The sequence below is a fragment of the Portunus trituberculatus genome, chromosome 20 (genome assembly GCF_017591435.1).
Source record: "Portunus trituberculatus isolate SZX2019 chromosome 20, ASM1759143v1, whole genome shotgun sequence".
Classification (NCBI taxonomy): Eukaryota; Metazoa; Arthropoda; class Malacostraca; order Decapoda; family Portunidae; genus Portunus; species Portunus trituberculatus.
This window is the reverse complement of record NC_059274.1, coordinates 12,481,352-12,501,351: the sequence shown is the minus strand read 5'-3', so window position 1 is coordinate 12,501,351 and position 20,000 is coordinate 12,481,352. Positions and strand designations below refer to the sequence as shown.

The window sequence follows — 20,000 nt, the reverse complement described above, 5'->3', positions numbered from 1 at the left end:
TAGCGCCACAAACACATCATCGAGAAGGAAAGCTCAACCATACTACATTATATTACATTTTCCGAATACGTCATAATTTTCCTTTTAAACCAAATAAAGAAAGCACAGATTCCTCGTCGTGTAAAGATTTTAGTTTTCTATTTAATACCGTTAAAGTTTATTAATTTAAAATACAAACAGTTCGACTAATTTTATTGGAAATTATTACCTGGGTCGTGTTTTTCATATTTTCTAAATCTTACATCAAGCACCAAAACAATACTAGGTGTCCTAATAAAAAAGGTAAAATTATAGAATGATGAAAGTATTATTTAAAAAAAAAAAAAAACAGCCAGACACGATCTTATTACGGATTATAACGTGTGTGTGTGTGTGTGTGTGTGTGTGTGTGTGTGTGTGTGTGTGTGTGTGTGTGTGTGTGTGTGTGTGTGTGTGTGTGTGTGTGTGTGTGTGTGTGTGTGTGTGTGTGTGTGTGTGTGTGTGTGTGTGTGTGTGTGTGTGTGTGTGTGTGTGTGTGTGTGTGTGTGTGTGTGTGTGTGTGTGTGTGTGTGTGTGTGTGTGTGTGTGTGTGTGTGTGTGTGTGTGTGTGTGTGTGTGTGTGTGTGTGTGTGTGTGTGTGTGTGTGTGTGTGTGTGTGTGTGTGTGTGTGTGTGTGTGTGTGTGTGTGTGTGTGTGGTGTGGTGTGTGTGTGTGTGTGGGGGGAGGAGGTGAATGCGTTTCTGGGAGGGGTTGTGGTGGTGGTATGGCACATAATGAGAGAGAGAGAGAGAGAGAGAGAGAGAGAGAGAGAGAGAGAGAGAGAGAGAGAGAGAGAGAGAGAGAGAGAGAGAGAGAGAGAGAGAGAGAGAGTGTCTTTCTGGTGTTGTCACTTCACCACCTCATCAACATAGCTGTCAAGTGTCAACCCTTAGCAGTCCCAAAGAGTGAGAAGTAGAGGTTCAAGGGGCGCAGCCCCTGGTCAGGTCAAGGGCGACGTCCCTCTACATCCCCATCAACAACAACTTACGAGATTGATTTATGTATAGCTATTACTGGCTGGCTGTAATCGACCAGTCAGGTGAAGGCTTACAAACTGAAGGGGAGCGGACATTTTATAATCCGGAACAATTAGGTTTTACAATTTCTCTCGGAAAATATGTAAAATGAATATTTTGAAAATACTTATAAAAATGAGTGATTTTTTTTTTTAGAGACGATGCATGCGAGATTGAGAAGGAGGTAAAATGTGCGAGTCTCATGCTTGAAGCGTGAGTTGACAAGACAACAGTAAAAAAAAAAAAAAAAAAAAACTAACATTCATCACTTTCTTCTTTCTCCTTCTCCATCACTCCTCTTTTTTCATTTTCATTTTTGTTGACTAAATTCTAGTCTAGGCAGTGCTTCGCAAAGTTTTCCTGAGCGAGTACCCCTTGAAGGTCTCGTAGAGTCCCCGAGTACCATCTGGTTCCAGAAAAAAAAAAACAGGAAATATGGTAAATCTATAGAACAGCAACTCCTTACATATTCTTTTCTATTACCCCCTTTCCTCCCCACAAGCTTGGGGGCACGTGGGGAATCGGGTTTTTTTTTTTTGGGGGTGAGCCAAAAGAGGTGAGATATGGCGATCCAAAAAAATCTAAGGACAAAAACCTAACCTAACCGGGGGGGCTGTCCCCCCCGGACCACCCCCTACAACACTAACCTAACCCTAACAAAAACCTATCCTAACGTAACCTAACCCAGCCGGGAGGACCCCGCCCTCCAACACTAACCTAACCCTAACATAAACCTAACCTAACGTAACCTAACCTGCAACACTAACCTAACCCTAACATAAACCTAACCTACCGTATCCTTGCTTTGGGGCAGCTTCCCTCCTCCACACACCGGTTCTCTTATAGCTTCACACAATATGCCCTACCTCTACCAATACCCCTCCTCACAATACCTTAACGAAAGGATGCAGGTCCTGGCTGGTCCTCTTCTCGATTGTACACTGACTTGCATCGCAGGAGTGATGATTTCCCAGTAATCAAATTCGCAACCTTTACAACTAATGTCACTGGTGGCCACGGTTCAACTGCGCGCACACATCTCTGTGCACCTGTCTGCCCAGCTGTGCCCCGCCAACGAATATATATAGCAAATTCCCATTGGTGCAGCTTGTGGTGTGAAGAGGTGGTGGCACGTCATTGGACAAAAGAACTATAGACACAATAAGAATCCTATTCAGCAGTTACCCCACAAACCCAGGATGTAAACAACAGACAGTCACTTTCTGTTACCCACAAACCCCAGATATATACAATACGTAGACAATAGCAATGTTTACTATTTGGACTTACTCCGAGTGACGTCTCTAATTTCAGTGAGGCAATGTGACATAACCGTGTGTGACCCCAAAGAAGACCACAAGGTACGTGTTCTCCATTAACTACTCATTATTTTGTGTTATTATTGCACAGATTAGAGAGAAGGTCCTGTTCTTAAGATTTACGATATTTTTTTTTTCTGAGAAATGAACTTGGGTATTTAACTAAATTAACTAAGTCACAAATGATCTTAAAAGTGCTCATGTACCACCTGGAAGGCCTTCACGTACTTGTGGACCAGTGGTAGCCTACGCAAACCACTGGTCCAGAGCGAAACGAGACCAAAGCAGCTGCCACTCAGTAATCTTTTCCCCTACCATTCAACCTATAGAAATAACATTTTTTTTTAAACAGTTATTGATGGAAGGTGAAATTCCGGACATTAAACTCCTTCAATACTGGGACACATTTTTGCCTTGAGATTTGTGTACGATTAGACCATTTTATTGACTTTTTTTTTTTTTTTTACGGTAAGGCCTGTAGGCACACTTGAAGAGTGTATGGGAAGCGCTGTTCAGCTTCCGCCTATTAGTGGCGCATGCAATCCACACACTAAAGTACTAAGGATTCTTTAGAATAGGTTTCTTGTGCACTAACAAGACCTGCGCTTTGTGAATTGCGCCTCATAGTATGACTATTGCTCCAAACAGCCAGATGCAGACCTTGCGAAGGAATTGCCTATACCACTGACTGCGAGAACTGTTTTGCCTGTGGTGCGTTTAAACGTAATTATTATCTAGGCATCATGCACATCATTTCATGGCACATTCAGACGAATATAGTGACGAAATGAATCCTAAAGCAGTGACCACATCCTGCTTTACTTACCTATTAGTAGCCTTGCAGAGATCGACTCCTATCTAACCTCGGTCCACTGTCGTCAGCTATCAAATGCCACAATGACGTCGGACGATCGGACGCGGTGATACCAACCGAACCACACGAACTTACGAAGATTCACATCATTGTTTCGAACTTATTTTCATTTCATTTATTTTTACCGCACGAAAGATGTTAATTAGTATAAAGTTATAGTTGCAATAAAATAAGTATCTCCTGATGAAAATTTTGAATCATACCATTACCACTACTGGACGAGCTGTTACCACGGTAACTATATGCAATTGACTATTACTAGTGAGCAGGCAGATTTAAGTTCATCACAAAATTACATATCAATATTTGCCATCCCCGTTCCACACACACACACACACAAAAAAAATAAAAATAAATAAATAAATAAAATAAACTTTTCAAATAAGCTGTCTTACCAAATCGTCAAATTTTACTTTCTGGTCATAAAATATCAAACAATCCTTTACCAATAGTTAACATTTATCATAATAGTAAGCATACATCATAACCTTCCACTACAGACAACTTTGGCGACACACAACAGCCAGTCACAGGACACAAGCACAGTCAACACAAGCAATCATGCCTGCACCCCTCCCCTTCCTGGCCACTAACCCTCCCACCCTCACACCCAGTCATTCACCTTCCCACTTCCTGCTTAAGAGTAGGGATACTAATTATAAATGTAACATGTTAAAAACTTATCACTATTGATTGACTAGCTTTGGTAACAGCTCAGTGAGACTGTACACTACCTTACAAAGTTGTTAACCTTAAAAAGCTGAAGATTGTAGTCCCTCACGAGCCTGACACAGCAACTTGGTTCTGGTGACAGTCCGGTATATCCCATCTTCAACTCTACTTTCCTGAGACTATACAATATCAAAATCTATGCATAAAATATGGCAGTTTTTAACTTCAATTTACATGTTACTTACACTACTTAAAAGAACAAACACCTATTTCACAATACAGATATGGCCAATAATGCTTATAAGTATTTCCATTTCTTATGTAAGATTTCCCAGTAAAAAATAATATAAATAAGCTTACACATTAGTATCACATTTCAAAGTTAAATAAAAAGTACATCTACGACAAGACTGTACTGCTGGAAAGGGTCTGATGATCACCAGAGCCCCACACCACTCCCATCCCCACACCTTGTGGTGAGGGGCTAGTGCTTGACTAAGAGTCTCCAGTCTCGACAGGAGACACCACATAAACATGATAAATGAGTTCTCCAGGGGAGTCTGGAACATCGGTGGCCATCACCACCACATTGGAGGTGCCAGGGGGCAGTATGGGGACTGGCACACTGTTATGGCCACTGGAGGTGGGCACCAAGATGACCTGCCGTCCATCCTCCAAAGTCTGGATGGCTGACACAGGGAAGTGCCACACTCTCTGACCATCGTCATCTGAAAAGGAGAATACCACAATTCTCAACCTTTTATCCTGATAAAGATTTTGTTCCTGCAAATAATTCTCTTATAGTTGTCTATTATAAAGGCCAAACACCTTAGCAAGCACAATACACTCACCACTTGCTAGTTCTGGTGCAGGATTGCAGGGAGACAACAGACTCATTGTCTCCATGTTCTCTGAATGTTCATCTTCACAGGTGGTGGTGGTGGTGGTGGGGATGCTGGTGGTGGTAGTGGTAGTGGTGGTGCTGGTGCTAGTGCTGGTGATGGTGGTGGTGCTGCTGCTGTTACTGGGCTCATTGCTATTGACATCATTCTGTTGGCTTGTATTTGAGTCGTTTACAACATCTACATCTTCTTCTTCCCCACATATCATGTTTTCAGTAATGTAGCTATCAGTTACATTTTCAACATCTACTTCTTCATCCTCCTCAGTAATCATGCTTTCATTGATGTTGGTTTTAGGTGAATTTTCAACATCTACATCTTCATCCTCCTCAGAGATCATGTTTTCAATAATGTGGGTTTCAGGTAATCCTTCATTGAGAGGAAGCTGAGAATACTCATTCAATAAATTCATCTCATTCTCTTGTTCCTCATGATGGTTGAGCTCCTCGCTTCTTTGTGGGATAACACTATCAGGACTACTGTTAGGGTGTGTCTCCTCACAAGGGCCTTGATGGTTATCTAAGTTTTCCTCTGCTTTGGAAAAAGGCTGGACACACTCTTTTGGTGCTTCGTGCTCATCTGCTGGCTGCTCAACTGTACATGCTGGCTCACTGTACTTCACTGTCTCCATTGTTACAGTCACCTCACTTATCACCAAGGAGCTCCTGAAAGGCAGAGTTACTTTAGACATACATCACAAGCATCACAATCAGAGAGAGAGAGAGAGAGAGAGAGAGAGAGAGAGAGAGAGAGAGAGAGAGAGAGAGAGAGAGAGAGAGAGAGAGAGAGAGAGAGAGAGAGAGAGAGAGAGAGAGAGAGAGAGAGAGAGAGAGAGAGAGAGAGAGAGAGAGAGAGAGAGAGAGAGAGAGAGATAAAGCTTTTATGACTTATGATTGGGTCTGGGATTCAGTATAAAATAAAGCTGTTTGAGCAAGGATCATTAGAAATTTATACTTTACTAAATCAAATGTATTCCATCCCAAAAAAGAAAATACTATTTGATATTTCTCTCCCAAACATTCTCTGGCTAGTACAGTGGTAACGCTCAGGCATGGCATTGCTGAAAAAAAGTCAGTAGATTGAGTTTTGCTCAGGCTCATGAGTTTACTGGGAGGTTACTACTGTGGTTGGAGCACCACAGTGAGGAGTTGGGTTCCCCTGGCTAATGTTGTGGAGAGCATTGGATGTGATGGATCTGAGAACTAAAACCAACAAAATCTAACTTTTTTTTTAATAAGAACATACTGCAATGCTAAGGCCAATGAAATTCATAAAAAAAGAAACACATTGTAATAACTTTTCTAGATATAAATTTTTTTTCTATAAATGAACATCAAAACTAAAAACAACTGAATTTAGCTTTAACTTTAGTAAGAAAATATTGGAATGCTTAAGGCATTGGAATTTGATGAAAAAAAATAAATAAGTAAAAAAAAAATAAATAAAAATAAATAAATAAATAAAAAAATAAAATAAATAAATAAATAAAAAAAAAATTTCTTTGTAGATAACCTAAATGTAATAATGAAATGTATAATGAAATAGATTGATAGGTCAGGTGCTTGCAATTAGATTTGTGGAAAGTAATTAGCAAAAAAAGAAAAGAAATATTCTAAAGTTTTCTGGAAATTTTGGATTTAGAGAAGGCACATGACAAGAGGGGTTGTATGTAATGGAGGTGAACAAGTTTGTATGGAGTAATTTAGATGGACAGAGTAAAAAATGAAGAAGTGAGAACAGGTGTTATGGAAAACTTGGCAAGACAGACAGAACAATGTGAGGAGGACATGTTGAGGATGAAAGAGTAATGAAATCAGAAAGATGAAGTGCAAGATGCAAATTTGCAAGATGGGCCATGTATAGGATTGGGATGGATAGATAAGATACAGGAGGTCTTGAAAAGAAAAGAACTGACACTGGAGCACAAAACTGATTGTGCATGAAGTGCATGGGAGGCAAATTGTGAATATGTGAGCAATGACAACCCTGCAACCTTCAAGGAAGGTGACACACATCGACAGTCTCACACAGGAGTAAGGCAATCAGATGTGGTAGGGGGAGAGTACTTTCCATAAAGAAGCCTTGTTCCAGGCTAAACTATCTAAGCTATGTGACTGATTCCCATTCTCTTCTCCTTCAGGGTGAAGGGGCTACAAGAGTGGTGACTGAATGTGAATGTAATAGTTGCGTCCCTTGTCTTAGCTACTCACATTTAAGGGAGATAGCCTTGGCATAGGTATGTATGTATATATGTCTGATGAAATAAAACCTCACATGGTAGAATGAAATCCTATATCTGAGGCTGCTAAGCAATATCTCTTCACCTAATTAGTAAATGTACAAATACAGCTTAAATGCATTTATGTTTAGAAAGTTACATACAACATATTATATGCTATTGTTTTAAATTAATTCTGTTGTCTTTAACATTACCAGTTACTTATTTGCATGTAGGAATGCTTGGGAGAGTTACCAAAAGGTTACTTCTTTGCTGAGATGAAATGTACAATACAAGTGACTAGTGAACTGTGATGAGCAGGGAGCACTGACCGTCTCTTTGGGAGTCGCCTTTTCAGCATCACTCTTGGCTTCACAGGCACCAGGTCCTCTGGTTGTGGCTGCTCTGATACTGAGTCCTCTGAGGCACTGTCCGAGTCATCCAGACTGGGTGAATCCTCATTGTCACTCTCAAAGGTTTCTGTTAGTGAATAAAGTATCACACATAAGCAAACACAATCTTTACAACATATGAATAATCTCCAAGCTAATTCCTTCCACTCCTCGTATTCAATAACTATTTTATATTCTTCTACAACAGTCTGCTAATAATACTCCTAATTTACTCATCTCAGATCTTCACCAACTCTCCTTTCACTGGTCTCTACAATGCTCAGCATTCCCTTTGCTTTTATTTCTTTCACTTTGATATATTTCCTTGTATTTTTTCTCTTTTGAATATTTCTTCTACTGGTTTTCTAAACTCTTCAGCTTATTATGCATTTCCTAATTTCACAAAAACAATTAAATAAAACAACTTGACTATCTTGTACTCTTCTTCATGCAAAGATATAAAGCATATATAGTATATAATTTTCTGAAGTGTAACAGTTATAAGTATACAAACAAGTAAGCCATTTATTAGACACTATGTAATATGGAAGTTATTAGACTTGCCTTAACAATGGCACTATTCAAACTTTTATTTGCTCTTCTATAATCCTTGTTCCCTGGAAGTATGCATATAGTCTTGTCTGTATGTAAGAAATGCATAATGTTTCACCTTGTTAATTACAATATGGTTAAATCAGGAGATGGAAAATTCTTCAGTTGTGACCTTTACTCCAAGGAAATAATGCTGGCATAGTAAAGCCTCAGTAAGATGACTTGCTTATCATTTTCAGCAACAAAACAGAACTGACTTTACTTATTCCAATAATTTTTTGGGTTTAATTCTTATGAGACTGCAGTCCCAAATAATGACTGCAAGCAATCCTTCCTCTCTTGATTTTCTTTAACCAAAGTTAGTGACACCACTAAGGAGGGTACCAATGAGGAATTAAAACCTACCCTTCCTCTTTCTTCCCCGATTCCTGTATGCCTTGCGGAGCACCTTCTTGCGGCCCTTGATTGCAGCCTTCTTCTTCTTGTTTGCCAGCTTCTTTTTTTCCATTTCTTTAATTTTGTCCTGTTGTTTCATCTCCAGCCGTCTCCGCTTGGCCTCTGCCCTCTCAGCCTGCCGTGCTGCCTTTCTGTCTTCCTTGGGGTCATAGTCTGGGATCATCAGAAAAAACACCAATTCATAAAATGCATCCATGGTCAGATGCAGACTACATATTGAGTTGATCCACATTTATGTTGTATCTCCTACTCCTCTTCCATGAATGAACAATATCAGACCAGACAGGTAATGAAATCTGTTTATGTAATTAAAAACAATGAAACAATAAGGAGACTGAGAATGGAATGTGTTCACTGTAAAGGAAAAAAGTAAAACTAAACTATATACCTGTCAATTCTAATTACAGTAAATTTTAAGTGTTTAGTAAGTGTGAGACATATATTTTATGGTTAAACTATAAACAGGCATTTCTGAGCCCCGTAGGGATGGTTTTCCATATTCGTGTGATGACGTATGACAGAGTAAGAAATATGCAAAGTATGCAATGTACACACACACACACACACACACACACACACACATCACGAAGCCAAACCATCAAGACATTGTTGAGCAGCTCCCAAGGAAAGCGCTTCAGAAGGCGTTGGAGCCTGATCTAGACGTATGTGCAGAGGATTAGGGGGCCATAGGGTTCTCCTATCTCTATAACATAAGATTTGGACATGTATAGATGGAAAAAATTTAGAGAAACGGAACTGGGTGGCAAAGCTAGATGTATGACACCAAAAACGCCATGTAGTGAAAAACAGCGATTCATTAAAACACCTGTAGGACTGAGGAGATTGACTGAGGATAATATGAATAAGGACTTTTCTGGATTTAGAGATGAAAGAGGCAATATGAGGAGGCTGATAAACATGGAAAGAGAGATAAGGCACATGAAGAAAGTGATGCTGAGTTTAATGGACTAGCAGGACAAACTGATAACCAAAAACACAGAGCTGAGATAGAGATTAGTAGAATGTGAATACGTCAATGTAATCAATCAGGGATTGAAGGAGGAGATACAGGAGATAAAGAAACAAAATGATATACTAAAGGCTACATGTCACCACTACAAAGACTCCTTAAGGAGCCTATGGAAAAAAGTACAGGATGGGATTGAGGACAGAGTAGAAATTGGAATGGGTGAAAACAAGCTGACGGAATTACGAAATGCATGGAAACAGGAACAGGAAGAGGCCAGTTAAATTTTCAGAGGTAGTATAGAGAAAAATTCAGAAAAAAACAAGATGCTATTATACAAGTAATTAAGGAGAAAAAAGATCTAGTGAGAGATACAGTGGATAAGAAGAAATATTTCTTGATATTTGGGATGAAGGAAAAAAAATCCAAACAAGTTCATGAGAGAGCATGAAGAGAGAGAACTGACCAAAACCATTACAAACAGGTCTACGACAGCACACAGGAGTTGGATGTGGAAGCGGAAGAAGTGATTAGGTTGGGAAGATTTAATGAAGGGGGAAGAGACCAATGAAAGTGAGAATGAGATCGCAGGTGGTGGTGGAAGAAATTATGACAAGGGAAGCTGGCCAATGATACTAAACATAAAGATATATAGATAAAAAGAGATATGAACCTGCAGGATAGGTAAAAAGAGAAAGTGCTAAGAAATGAAGCAAAGGAAAAAAAAACAAGAAAAGGACAGAGATCGAGAAAAAAAGAAATTCTACTGGAGGGTTCTAGATATGAGACTAAAGAAGTGGTATCTATGGAAGAAGGAGGAGGTCATGGAAGAGGCAAGAAATTAAGAGTGACTTATACTAATATAGATTGGTTGTTATCCAGCATGTTGGAGGTTAGAGATTATTTGAAAGAGAAAAAGCCGGATGAAATGTGCATCGTTGAAACAAAACAAAAAAGCAGAGATCCATGTTAACTTTAAAGCAGAGGGATATAATACCTGGAGAAGAGACAGGAAGGAGTGCTAATAACGGTTTGTGATAATATATGTGTGGAGGATGTACAATATGGTGAAGGCATGGTGGAAGTAATGGGAGTAACAATCATAACAGAGGAATTGGAAAGAAAGAAAGAAAGAAAGAAAGAAGAAAAGATAAGAAAAAAAAAAAAAAAAAAAAATCATCATTACACATGTGCCACCTAAGACAAATACATTGGGAACTGAGGAACATAAAGGTATGCAAAGAGAGGTGATTAAGTGCTTAGATAATATGTTGAGAACAGATGGAAGAATGCTTTTAGTTGGAGACTTTAACGTAAAAATATAAAATGGAGAGAGATGGAAATAATGGATAATGCTGGACAATGGAGTGAGGAGGTATTACAGTTGACTATGGTGGGTGGAGGCAACAAGGTACAGGAGGGAAGAACTATCATTTCTTGACCTAGTATTCACAAAGAAGCATACAGTATCTTAGTCCAATGGGAAGAAGTGATCATGAGACATTAGAGCTGGAAATACAGGAGGAGGATGGGATATGATACCGAGATGACTACAAAAAAGAGAGAACAAATTATGCAAAAGCAGATTTTGAAAAATTAAGGAAAATTTTTTGCTGATATTGAATAGAGAAGCATTAAGTACTGAAGGACAATACAAGGGAAATATTAAATATTCATCCAGAAATATAATGAAGGAGTAAAGAAATACATACTTTTTTTATAGTTAAGAAAAAATATATGCTTGGTACAATGTTAGATGCACAGAAGCATAAAAAGGCAAAAGATAAAGCTTGGAAGAAACTCATAAAACAGAGAAATGACAATAACAGACAGCAGTATAAGGATACGAGAAATTAATATATTAGAGTAAGGAGAGGAAGAAAGAAACTTTAAGCAAGATGTGGCGCGGAGAAGCAAAGACGAGTTCAAGCTTTTCTACAAATTTATAAATGGTAAGATGAAGAACAAGGAAACAATAGAAAAACTAATTAAAGGAAGGAAGACATACCAAGCAGAGAAGGAAATGTGTTAAATAATGAATGAGAGCTTCAAAACTGTGTTCACTGTAGAAGAGGAATTTACAGAACCAAATAGGACATTGCATTGCCAAGGATTACAGGAAATCACGGTGCACAAAGAGGATAATGAAAGATTATTAGATAATTTGGATGTCAGAAAAGCAATGGGGCCAGATGGTGTATCAGGCTGGGTGCTAAAAGAATGTAAAGAGCAACTGTTGGATCCAATTTGGGAAATAATTACAAGTTCACTAAATGAAGGGAAAGTTCCACTAGAATGAAAGAGAGCCAACCTAATACCAATATTTAAAGGAGGAAAGGCAACTGAGCCATTAAATTACAGACCAGTGTCACTTACAAGTGTTATGGGGAAGTTGTGTGAAATAATTATCAAAGAAAAATGGGTTAAACATCTGGAAGAAGAACAAGTCATATCGAACAGACAATTTGGGTTCAAGACAGGATGGTCATGTGTGTCAAACTTAATAAGCTTCTACTCAAGAGTAATAGAAGGACTGGAAAGCAGAGATGGATGGGTGGACACAGTATACCTGGACATAAAAAAGGCTTTTGATAAAGTCCCTCATGGAAGACTACTTTGGAAACTAGAGAACATAGGAGGACTGCGAGGAACTTTGTTAGAATGGACAAGGGATTATTTGAAGGACAGGGAGATGAGAACTGTGATCAGAGATACATACTCATCTTGGGATAAAGTAACAAGAGGAGTGCCACAAGGGTCAGTGTTAACCGTCATTATGTTTCAGATTTATGTAAACGACATTCACATTGGAGTAAACAGTTATATTAATTCATTTCCTGATGATGCAAAGCTGTTAAGAGTTATCAAAACTTGGAAGGACTGTTTACTGTTACAAGAAGATATAAACAAACTCTATGAGTAGAGTAAGAATTGGAAATTGGAGTTCAATGCCAAGAAATGTCACGTAATGGAACTAGGAAAGAGCAAAAGAAGACTGGTATGGAACTATCTGATGGGAGAGGAACAAATAATGAAGACTAAAGAGGAAAAAGATCTGGGAGTTATTATACAGGAAAATCTGAACCCTGAAAACAAATATGCAAGATATTTGGATTATCATATAAAATAAGAGTGGCATTTGAATTCATGGACAAAGATATGATGAAAAAATCATCACAAGCATGATACATCCAAAGCTGGAATATGCAGCTGTGGTGTGGTCTCTGAGCTCTAAAAAGAATGGATACAGAAGATTGCTACAAAGATGGTGCCAGAATTAAAGGACCTAACATATGAAGGATGTCTGAAGGAAATAGGACTGCCAACCTTACAAGATAGAAGAGAATGAGGAGACCTAATAACAATGTACAAGATAGTCAATGGCATTGAAAAGATAGACAAGGAAGACCTGGTGCTGGTGACAGAAGAAGATAGAAGGACAAGAGGACATGTAAAGAAGATCAGGATGAGGCAGTGTGTGAAGGATATTGGAAAATACAGTTTTCCACACAGAATGGTGGAAAAGTGGAATGCATTGAATAATGAAGTTGTTACAGCACATAATGTGCATAACTTTAAAGAAAAATTGGATAAATGGAGACATGGAGACAGGACACTATGAGGTTTTTTTTCTTATCAGGAGAGTCTCCATCTTCTTCAAATTTAAGTTTTCTCTCAAACTTTCCATATAACTTGGAACTATGTACTGGAGACTTTGTTTTGGCTTTTTGCATGATGCCTGAGCAGTTATCCTTGACGAGTCTCTCCTGCTTGGGAAGCTCAGTGACAGCTGTGGATGCATTCTCCTTGTCACCAGTGCTGTCATCACTGTTCACTACTTCTTCACATTTATCTTGTTTTAATTTATTTTTTCCTTGTTTTTCCACACTGGTATTAATGTCAAGTACTTCCAACTCTGGATCAATTTCTTTATTTTCACTAAGTTTCTTTTTCCTGGGTGTCTTGAGGTTGCTGTGGAAAGTATTATCAACATTTTCTTTGACATTATCATGAATTCCTTCCTTTTTCATTTTCTGAGTTTCCTCTGACTCTCTATCTTTATTACTGTCACTTATATTTGAGTAATGACTGTGTTTTTTGTTTAGCTCAATTTCAGCAAATTTCACCTCTTTCTTGAAGGAAGCAATAGTGGGTTTTGATTTACATTCCTCTCTTTGACGAGTTTCACAAATATCAATATTTGGTTTCACTACAACAGCATCAGATTCCTCACTGCCAGATCCTCTTGCAATACTTTCCTGGGGTGATGCATTTGTTGGCTGTTCATCTGTTGCTAGGATTTGCTTTGTTGGCTTAACTACAGTGCCCTTATCTTCCTTTTTCTTTTTTGTTATTAAAGTGGGTTTTGCACAAATTCTTGGCCGTCTCTTACAGCCAGTCGCTGGGGCACTGGTATGAGAAATGGCTTTGGAAGCCGCATTATTTCCTACAGCAGGTGGGTTTTCATTCACAACTACGTCTGTGTTTATGTTTTCCTTGACCACCTCCACCTCCATGTCCTCACATGTCCTCTCTGGCAATACATCTTCAATTTCCACTTCTTGTCTTACTAGTATGACTTCCTTTTCAGTGGGGCATACCAGCACTTCACTGGCCTCGGAAGATTCTGGTGTAGCTTTTGTTCCAGAATAAACATCTTTCTCTGATGGCTTTTCATTGCACATTTTAGAAACATGATCTGCATCTGCATCAATATTAGCTTTTGCTTGCATATTCTGATTTAGTTGATTGTTTACTGCATTCTCTGGCTTACTCACATTTTCTTCTGTGTTGGTTTGATTTCCTGAAGTCTGCACATCAACACACTCACTTTTCACGTTTGGTGCACTAGTGTTACTGTCAGAAGCCTTCACCTTGGCTTTATCAATTACACTACCCTTTCTTACACTGCCCAGCATTGGCTTAACCTTTAACTTCTTCCTCCTTATGCATAATGTGGACTTCCCATCAGAGTCTTGGTGAGTGTCTCTGGAAACATTAGTGTTTGAGTCACTTATAGGTGAAGCAGCACCACAAGATACATCCACTGATTTATCAACATGGGTTTGTGTTATGGACTGAGAAATTATTTGGAAGGTTGTGGCACCAGGACTTTCCTGTGGCTGAGATTTTGGTATTGGAATGGCATGTGATTCTGGTGGCTTAGGGGTCACACTACCTTCCGTTTCTGATGAGATTGCCACACTTGATTCAGAGTTATTGTCTGTAACTACTTGTTGAAACTCCTTGCCACTTTCAGTAACATCAGATGACTTTACGCCTTGTACACTTGTTAGACTGAGCTGTGTAGCATGCACCTGGGAAGACATTGAGGTAGTAATATTGGAAGGAGACTTATTGGTATTCTCTTGAAGAGTGACACTTGAAACATCACTATTTATGTTTTGAGTTCCTGAAGTCTGTTCTACATCTCCATCCAAACACTTGACAGACACATCAGCTTCTTCCTGGGGGGGTGGAGTGATCTGGAAAATGTGATATCAATGAGTTATGTATTAAAGGATTAATTCTTGTGGGTAGCTAATGAAGAGGAGCTAATAAAATAATTGATTGAGTTTCATTATGAAAACGATATAATAATGGAACATTGAGTACAAGTAACAGACAATAAATATTGTTAAGATGAGTATACTGAGAAATATAGAAGAAAATACTACAATTACTCTATTCCAAAGTGTACAAAAGGTTAAATTTTTTTTTCCATGTTATCTTTCTTTTATATCTATAAATAACAAACTTGCTAATCAACTTTGTAGGTCTTTGCCTTATGTTATTCTGCAGAAGATAATTACCAATCAAATGTAATACTAACAATCAGACTAAAATTGTGGCAAGTCAAAATAATTAGTGATCATATCTCTGTGAGTGAAGACTTTAGTGTTCACAAAGCTTATTATAGAAACATCACCCAGCCCTAAAAATAAATCCCTGCAATAAATAGAATTCAAGCACAATTTACTTCAATCCTAATATCTTTATAAGATTAAACAGATACTGCCCCGTACGCACCTGGACCTTGCTGGTCTGGGCCTCCACAGGTGCCGCACTGCCTCGCCCAGGGCCTGAACTAGTCCGCGATACTCCTCCTCCTCCTCCGCCAAAATTGGGTTTGGCACGAATCTTCATTCGCCTCATGGTTGCTTTATCTGCTGACAAAATATATGAAAGGTAAGTAAGGTAAATGTTACTACCACAATAATCTAAAGGCAGGATAAAACAAACATAGAATATTAATTCATAAACCATTCACTTCTAGATCTTGCTTTCTTTACAGGACAAATTTTCCACTCAATATCTGATGGCTTTTGCAAATGGTAATATTTTTGTGAAAACTTGAATCTTTCTTCATAAATGATAATTGATAGAGGACACTAAATTTACCTACTCTAGCATATAGAAAATCTCAAGGTGACCTAAGTTGGACATACAAGATTTTATGTGGAAAATATGACAGTGAATGCACCAAGGGACTATTCAGGATCCATGAAAACACTATCACTCAGGGAAGTTTGAAGAAATTATTCAGGTCCAGAGCTCAGCTTAACAATAGAAAGTTTTCTTTCTCCTACCGAGTGGTCAACAGTTGGAACTATCTGCAAGTGGCTTGTGGGTGTTGACTCAGTAGTTGTTTTCTAATCTAAATTAGATAAATATTGGGCAAAGTAAGAACAAAAGTATAACCATCGTGCCCAAATATCCACCGTACGCAGGTCAGGTAAGTAAGCAGTATTGAGGCTGCTGTACTGGAGCCACAATTCCATTAGGGCCTCTTGCAGGACACCATCCATGTAAGTAATGTGCCAAGACAGGCTTTTAAAAGCTTATACAGAAAAATGGTCATCTGTTTGAAAAGTATCAAAAATTGTATGGAACACAATCATCCTTGTCTAACACCCTTGTCACAGTTGAGTGACATACCTCTTTACCAAGGCCTGAAATGATGTTCTCTTGTTTGACTCCAAGTTGTGAGGCAAAATATCTTAGGAGTTCACTATACTCTGGGTCATCTGGCAAATAACATAGTGCTTTGCTTCAGCTGTCCATTAGAAGTGACTGCAGTAGTTTTGTTAATTGTCTTTTTTGAGTCTTGCATTTATTTTTTTCCCAGTTCCCAGCAGTTTGACGGTCACCCCCTGAATGGGTAAGTTTCAGCTAGGTAGAGAACACTTTACTCTTACATTGCCACAACTGTGTATGACATTCAGTGACTGTGGATAGCTTGCGAAACATAAACAATTTCAGTTTTCCCTTTCCTTAGCAACACAACTTGATTTTCAGCATTACATTTTCTTAACGAGACTTTTTTTTCTCAGCACCTTATAAAGCCACTTTTCTACCGCTTTGATGGCTTATTGGCTAGCGAGAAAGAGTAAGAAGGAAAACTGGTATACAGCTTAGGCCCGTAAATCTATTGTATCAGTGAGGTAATTTGCAGTTAAACATTAACTTCACTGGTATCTTGGTAACATAACTAACTTTAACTCTGCACTCCTCCCACAACCACAGCCGTGACTAGCGGTTCATGTTGAGCACACAGGGAGCGGAACTAACTCCCACATGGTGCAAACACAACCACAGCCACTACCCACGTGACACCGGGCCAGCAGACAGCAGGTGTGAAGACGCTGATCTCGGTTTTCTTCTCCTTATTTCACCATATTCACTGCTTTACTCTAGTCCTCGGTGCGTCATCATCCTGTGTTCATAACCCAAAGTTCGTATTTTTGTGGCTTTGACACGTTTTTCCGTATTGATTTCGAGGTTCGTCCGTCGTCAAGTTTGCTGTGTTTATGTCCTTTTCGGTACTCAATCTGTCTCGGCTCATGATGAACCTCCCATTTCGGTGTTTTATCATTATCTGAAACTTTTATTCACCTTTTTCATATTTCTATATACATTTAATTTTTAAACTCCTTGATCAATCTAATTCTTTATCTCGTCTTTTTTATGTAAATGTAACTTTATACCTATACGTAGGTACGTGCATGTACTACGTACTATCTAGTAGAAGGTAGTACGTAGCTGTAAGTATTAGTGATTTTAATTTTGTACTAAGTAATGTATTAAATTCTAATTAATGTATTTGACATGAAAACCCTTTAGAACACCATAAGTGGTGGGATTGGGCTAAACAAATTAATGGAATAAAGAATAAAAAATAAATAATGTTTATCTTCCAGCTGCTGGTTTCCCTTTCTGCCCTCGGCCTCTTGACTCCAACTGTGCATGAGCTGTTTTCCCTTTTCATCATGTTATCATAGTGTTTATGCAGCTAATCTATATATTTTTAACTATGTTTTATTTTCATAGTATCTGGATTACTTAAATGGATCCAACAGAAACTATACACAAAATATTTGATGTGTGTTTATAAATTAACCTGAATCAAGAAATTCATCCACGTATGATGCAATACGTCGTCAGCTTCCAACAGAGACGTAATGTGTACCTGTCACCACGAATGCGTATACCACTACTGCTACTGCGCTACTGATAATACAGGAATAGGAAGAACATCTATACACATTGCTAAAATAAATAGCTTACTAAATTATCTCTCTCTCTCTCTCTCTCTCTCTCTCTCTCTCTCTCTCTCTCTCTCTCTCTCCGTGATTATAGCAATCATCATAAAAGTCGCGTGCAAAAGTTTTGTCTCGTGTCGTGTACATCACGCACAGGTAGATTGGATTATTATCTTCAGCCTGTACATAAAATTTCCGATACATTTTTGCACACTACTCTGGTGACACTGGAATGCAATATCACACATGCGAATTTTCGATTACTTTATTTTTATTTTTGTCTTTACAAGGTCTAGTGAAAAATTCTGGGATTTTCCAAGCTGTTGTGATTTTATGGATGTTTTAACAAGTATTCGTCGCCCTCAGTGGAAAAAACGCCCATGAAAACTAGACTAATGATATCTATGACATTCTAAAACAGTCATTGTGAGAAAAAGAAGTGGAATATGGACTATGGATGAACGGATTTTATTACTCTTTTCCTTTTTTGTTCTGCCGTAGTGAACACCTGCTGGAATGTTGCTTGTTAATGGCGGTGGTCAAGTCGCCTCAGTGCTACGGGCATAATACTGAGGGTTTCTCAAACCGGTATACTTGTTCCTCTCTCATTAGGTCTCTTGATTGAGGCCTTTAAGTCCTTATAAACATTTTCACCCTTCTTATATGGTCTAAAGTACTTGTTAAATCATCCCTGGAATAATAAAATAATAATAATAATAATAATAATTATTATTATTATCATTATTATAATAATAATAACAATAAAACAGCTCTAGGAAATCTTAATAATATTTCATTGCGGCCAATAAAATAGTTATAAAAATAAACGCCTAAACGTTTGCAAACACTGGATTATTTGACTCCATACAAGTGATTAGACACCCTCCAGGGGCGACATTTTGTAGTAACAATCAACGGTACATACAAACCATGATAGTATTTGCGTGCCGGACGCAAGCACAGGTTTAATAATGGTGATACATAATAGCAATGACAACAAAAACACTACTACTACTTCTACTACTGATACTACTACTACTACTACTACTACTACTACTACTACTACTTCTACTACTGATACTACTACTACTTCTACTACTGATACTACTACTATTACTACTACTACTACTACTACTACTACTACTACTACTACTACTACTACTACTTCTACTACTACTACTGTTACTACTTATACTACTACTACTACTACTACTACTACTACTACTACTACTACTACTACTGCTGCTACTACGACTACAACTAACAATCATGATAATAATAATAATAATAATAATAATAATAATAATAATAATAATAACAATAATGGTAATAGCAATAATAATAATAATAATAATAATAATAATAATAATAATAATGATAATAATAATAATAATAATATAATCTCCATCACCTTAAAATTCATCTCGAAGTAGTACGAATGACGTGTCCCTCTCAGTACCGAAAGAAGACGAATGTAACCTACTGGTAGTTCCATCAGCCACGCAGCTCTGCTCACTCTAATATCACAACTATTTGTCAAGTATTATAGCATTTCCATTTGCAATCATTCTCCCGTACATCACTGTGTCATTGCTATAATTCTAATCTTCACTTAAGACTTTGGCACTCTTGTGATTCACTGCATTCACTCCGTTATACGACTCCTATCGCGGTGGTGGTCAGGGAGGGTCTCTAGTGGTGTCCTGCTGAGGCGTGGAGGCAGTGTTGGTAACCGGCAGTATGTCTGCCTTCATCTTCTTCATTAGCCTCCTCATCACCAGGCCGCGGTCTCGCTCGTTACAGTGCTCACACCAGTTCCTTGTCAAAGCATACAAGGGGCCCTGGAAGATGCTGCCGGTAAACTCCACGTCCAATTTCTTCTCGTAGGCCTTTTCGTGGATCTTTAGGTGCTGTGCAAGTAGGATGTAGCAGCCCAGCTCACAGAACATGTTGTAACCCACACACGAGGCAAAAAATATCAGGAAGTAGGCGGTGTACACCAGTAAGTCGACAACGAATTTCGGTAAAAGCTGACCGAGGGATTTCCGAACATAGGTGATTATCCCATCTT

The 20,000-nt window shown here is 38.4% G+C and overlaps 3 protein-coding genes across 5 annotated transcripts in view; all 3 read right to left on the bottom strand.

Annotated features, from left to right (window-relative positions):
• Positions 1-3,668: 3,668 nt before the first annotated feature.
• Positions 3,669-8,936, bottom strand: LOC123506558 (pinin-like). The gene is made up of 4 exons (XM_045258756.1): positions 8,369-8,936; positions 7,352-7,499; positions 4,751-5,466; positions 3,669-4,627 (listed from the first exon to the last, which is right to left on the bottom strand). The coding sequence occupies exons 1-4, from the start codon at positions 8,649-8,651 to the stop codon at positions 4,395-4,397; spliced, it is 1,380 nt and encodes a 459-aa protein (XP_045114691.1). The 5' UTR covers positions 8,652-8,936; the 3' UTR covers positions 3,669-4,394.
• Positions 8,937-9,547: 611 nt separating this feature from the next.
• Positions 9,548-17,224, bottom strand: LOC123506639. Its single transcript, XM_045258887.1, has 4 exons — positions 16,997-17,224; positions 15,417-15,553; positions 13,004-14,872; positions 9,548-9,556 (listed from the first exon to the last, which is right to left on the bottom strand). Exons 2-4 carry the CDS (start codon positions 15,540-15,542, stop codon positions 9,548-9,550), a joined length of 2,004 nt encoding a protein of 667 aa, XP_045114822.1. The 5' UTR covers positions 15,543-15,553; positions 16,997-17,224.
• Positions 17,225-19,503: 2,279 nt separating this feature from the next.
• The window catches only part of LOC123506699, a 4,114-nt gene continuing 3,617 nt past the window's right edge, over positions 19,504-20,000 (bottom strand). For all 3 annotated transcript variants that reach the window (XM_045258966.1, XM_045258969.1, XM_045258968.1), the window contains exon 2: positions 19,504-20,000. This exon is cut by the window's right edge and continues 702 nt beyond it. In XM_045258966.1, the coding sequence (XP_045114901.1) occupies positions 19,609-20,000 (392 nt within the window). In that variant the 3' untranslated portion in view covers positions 19,504-19,608.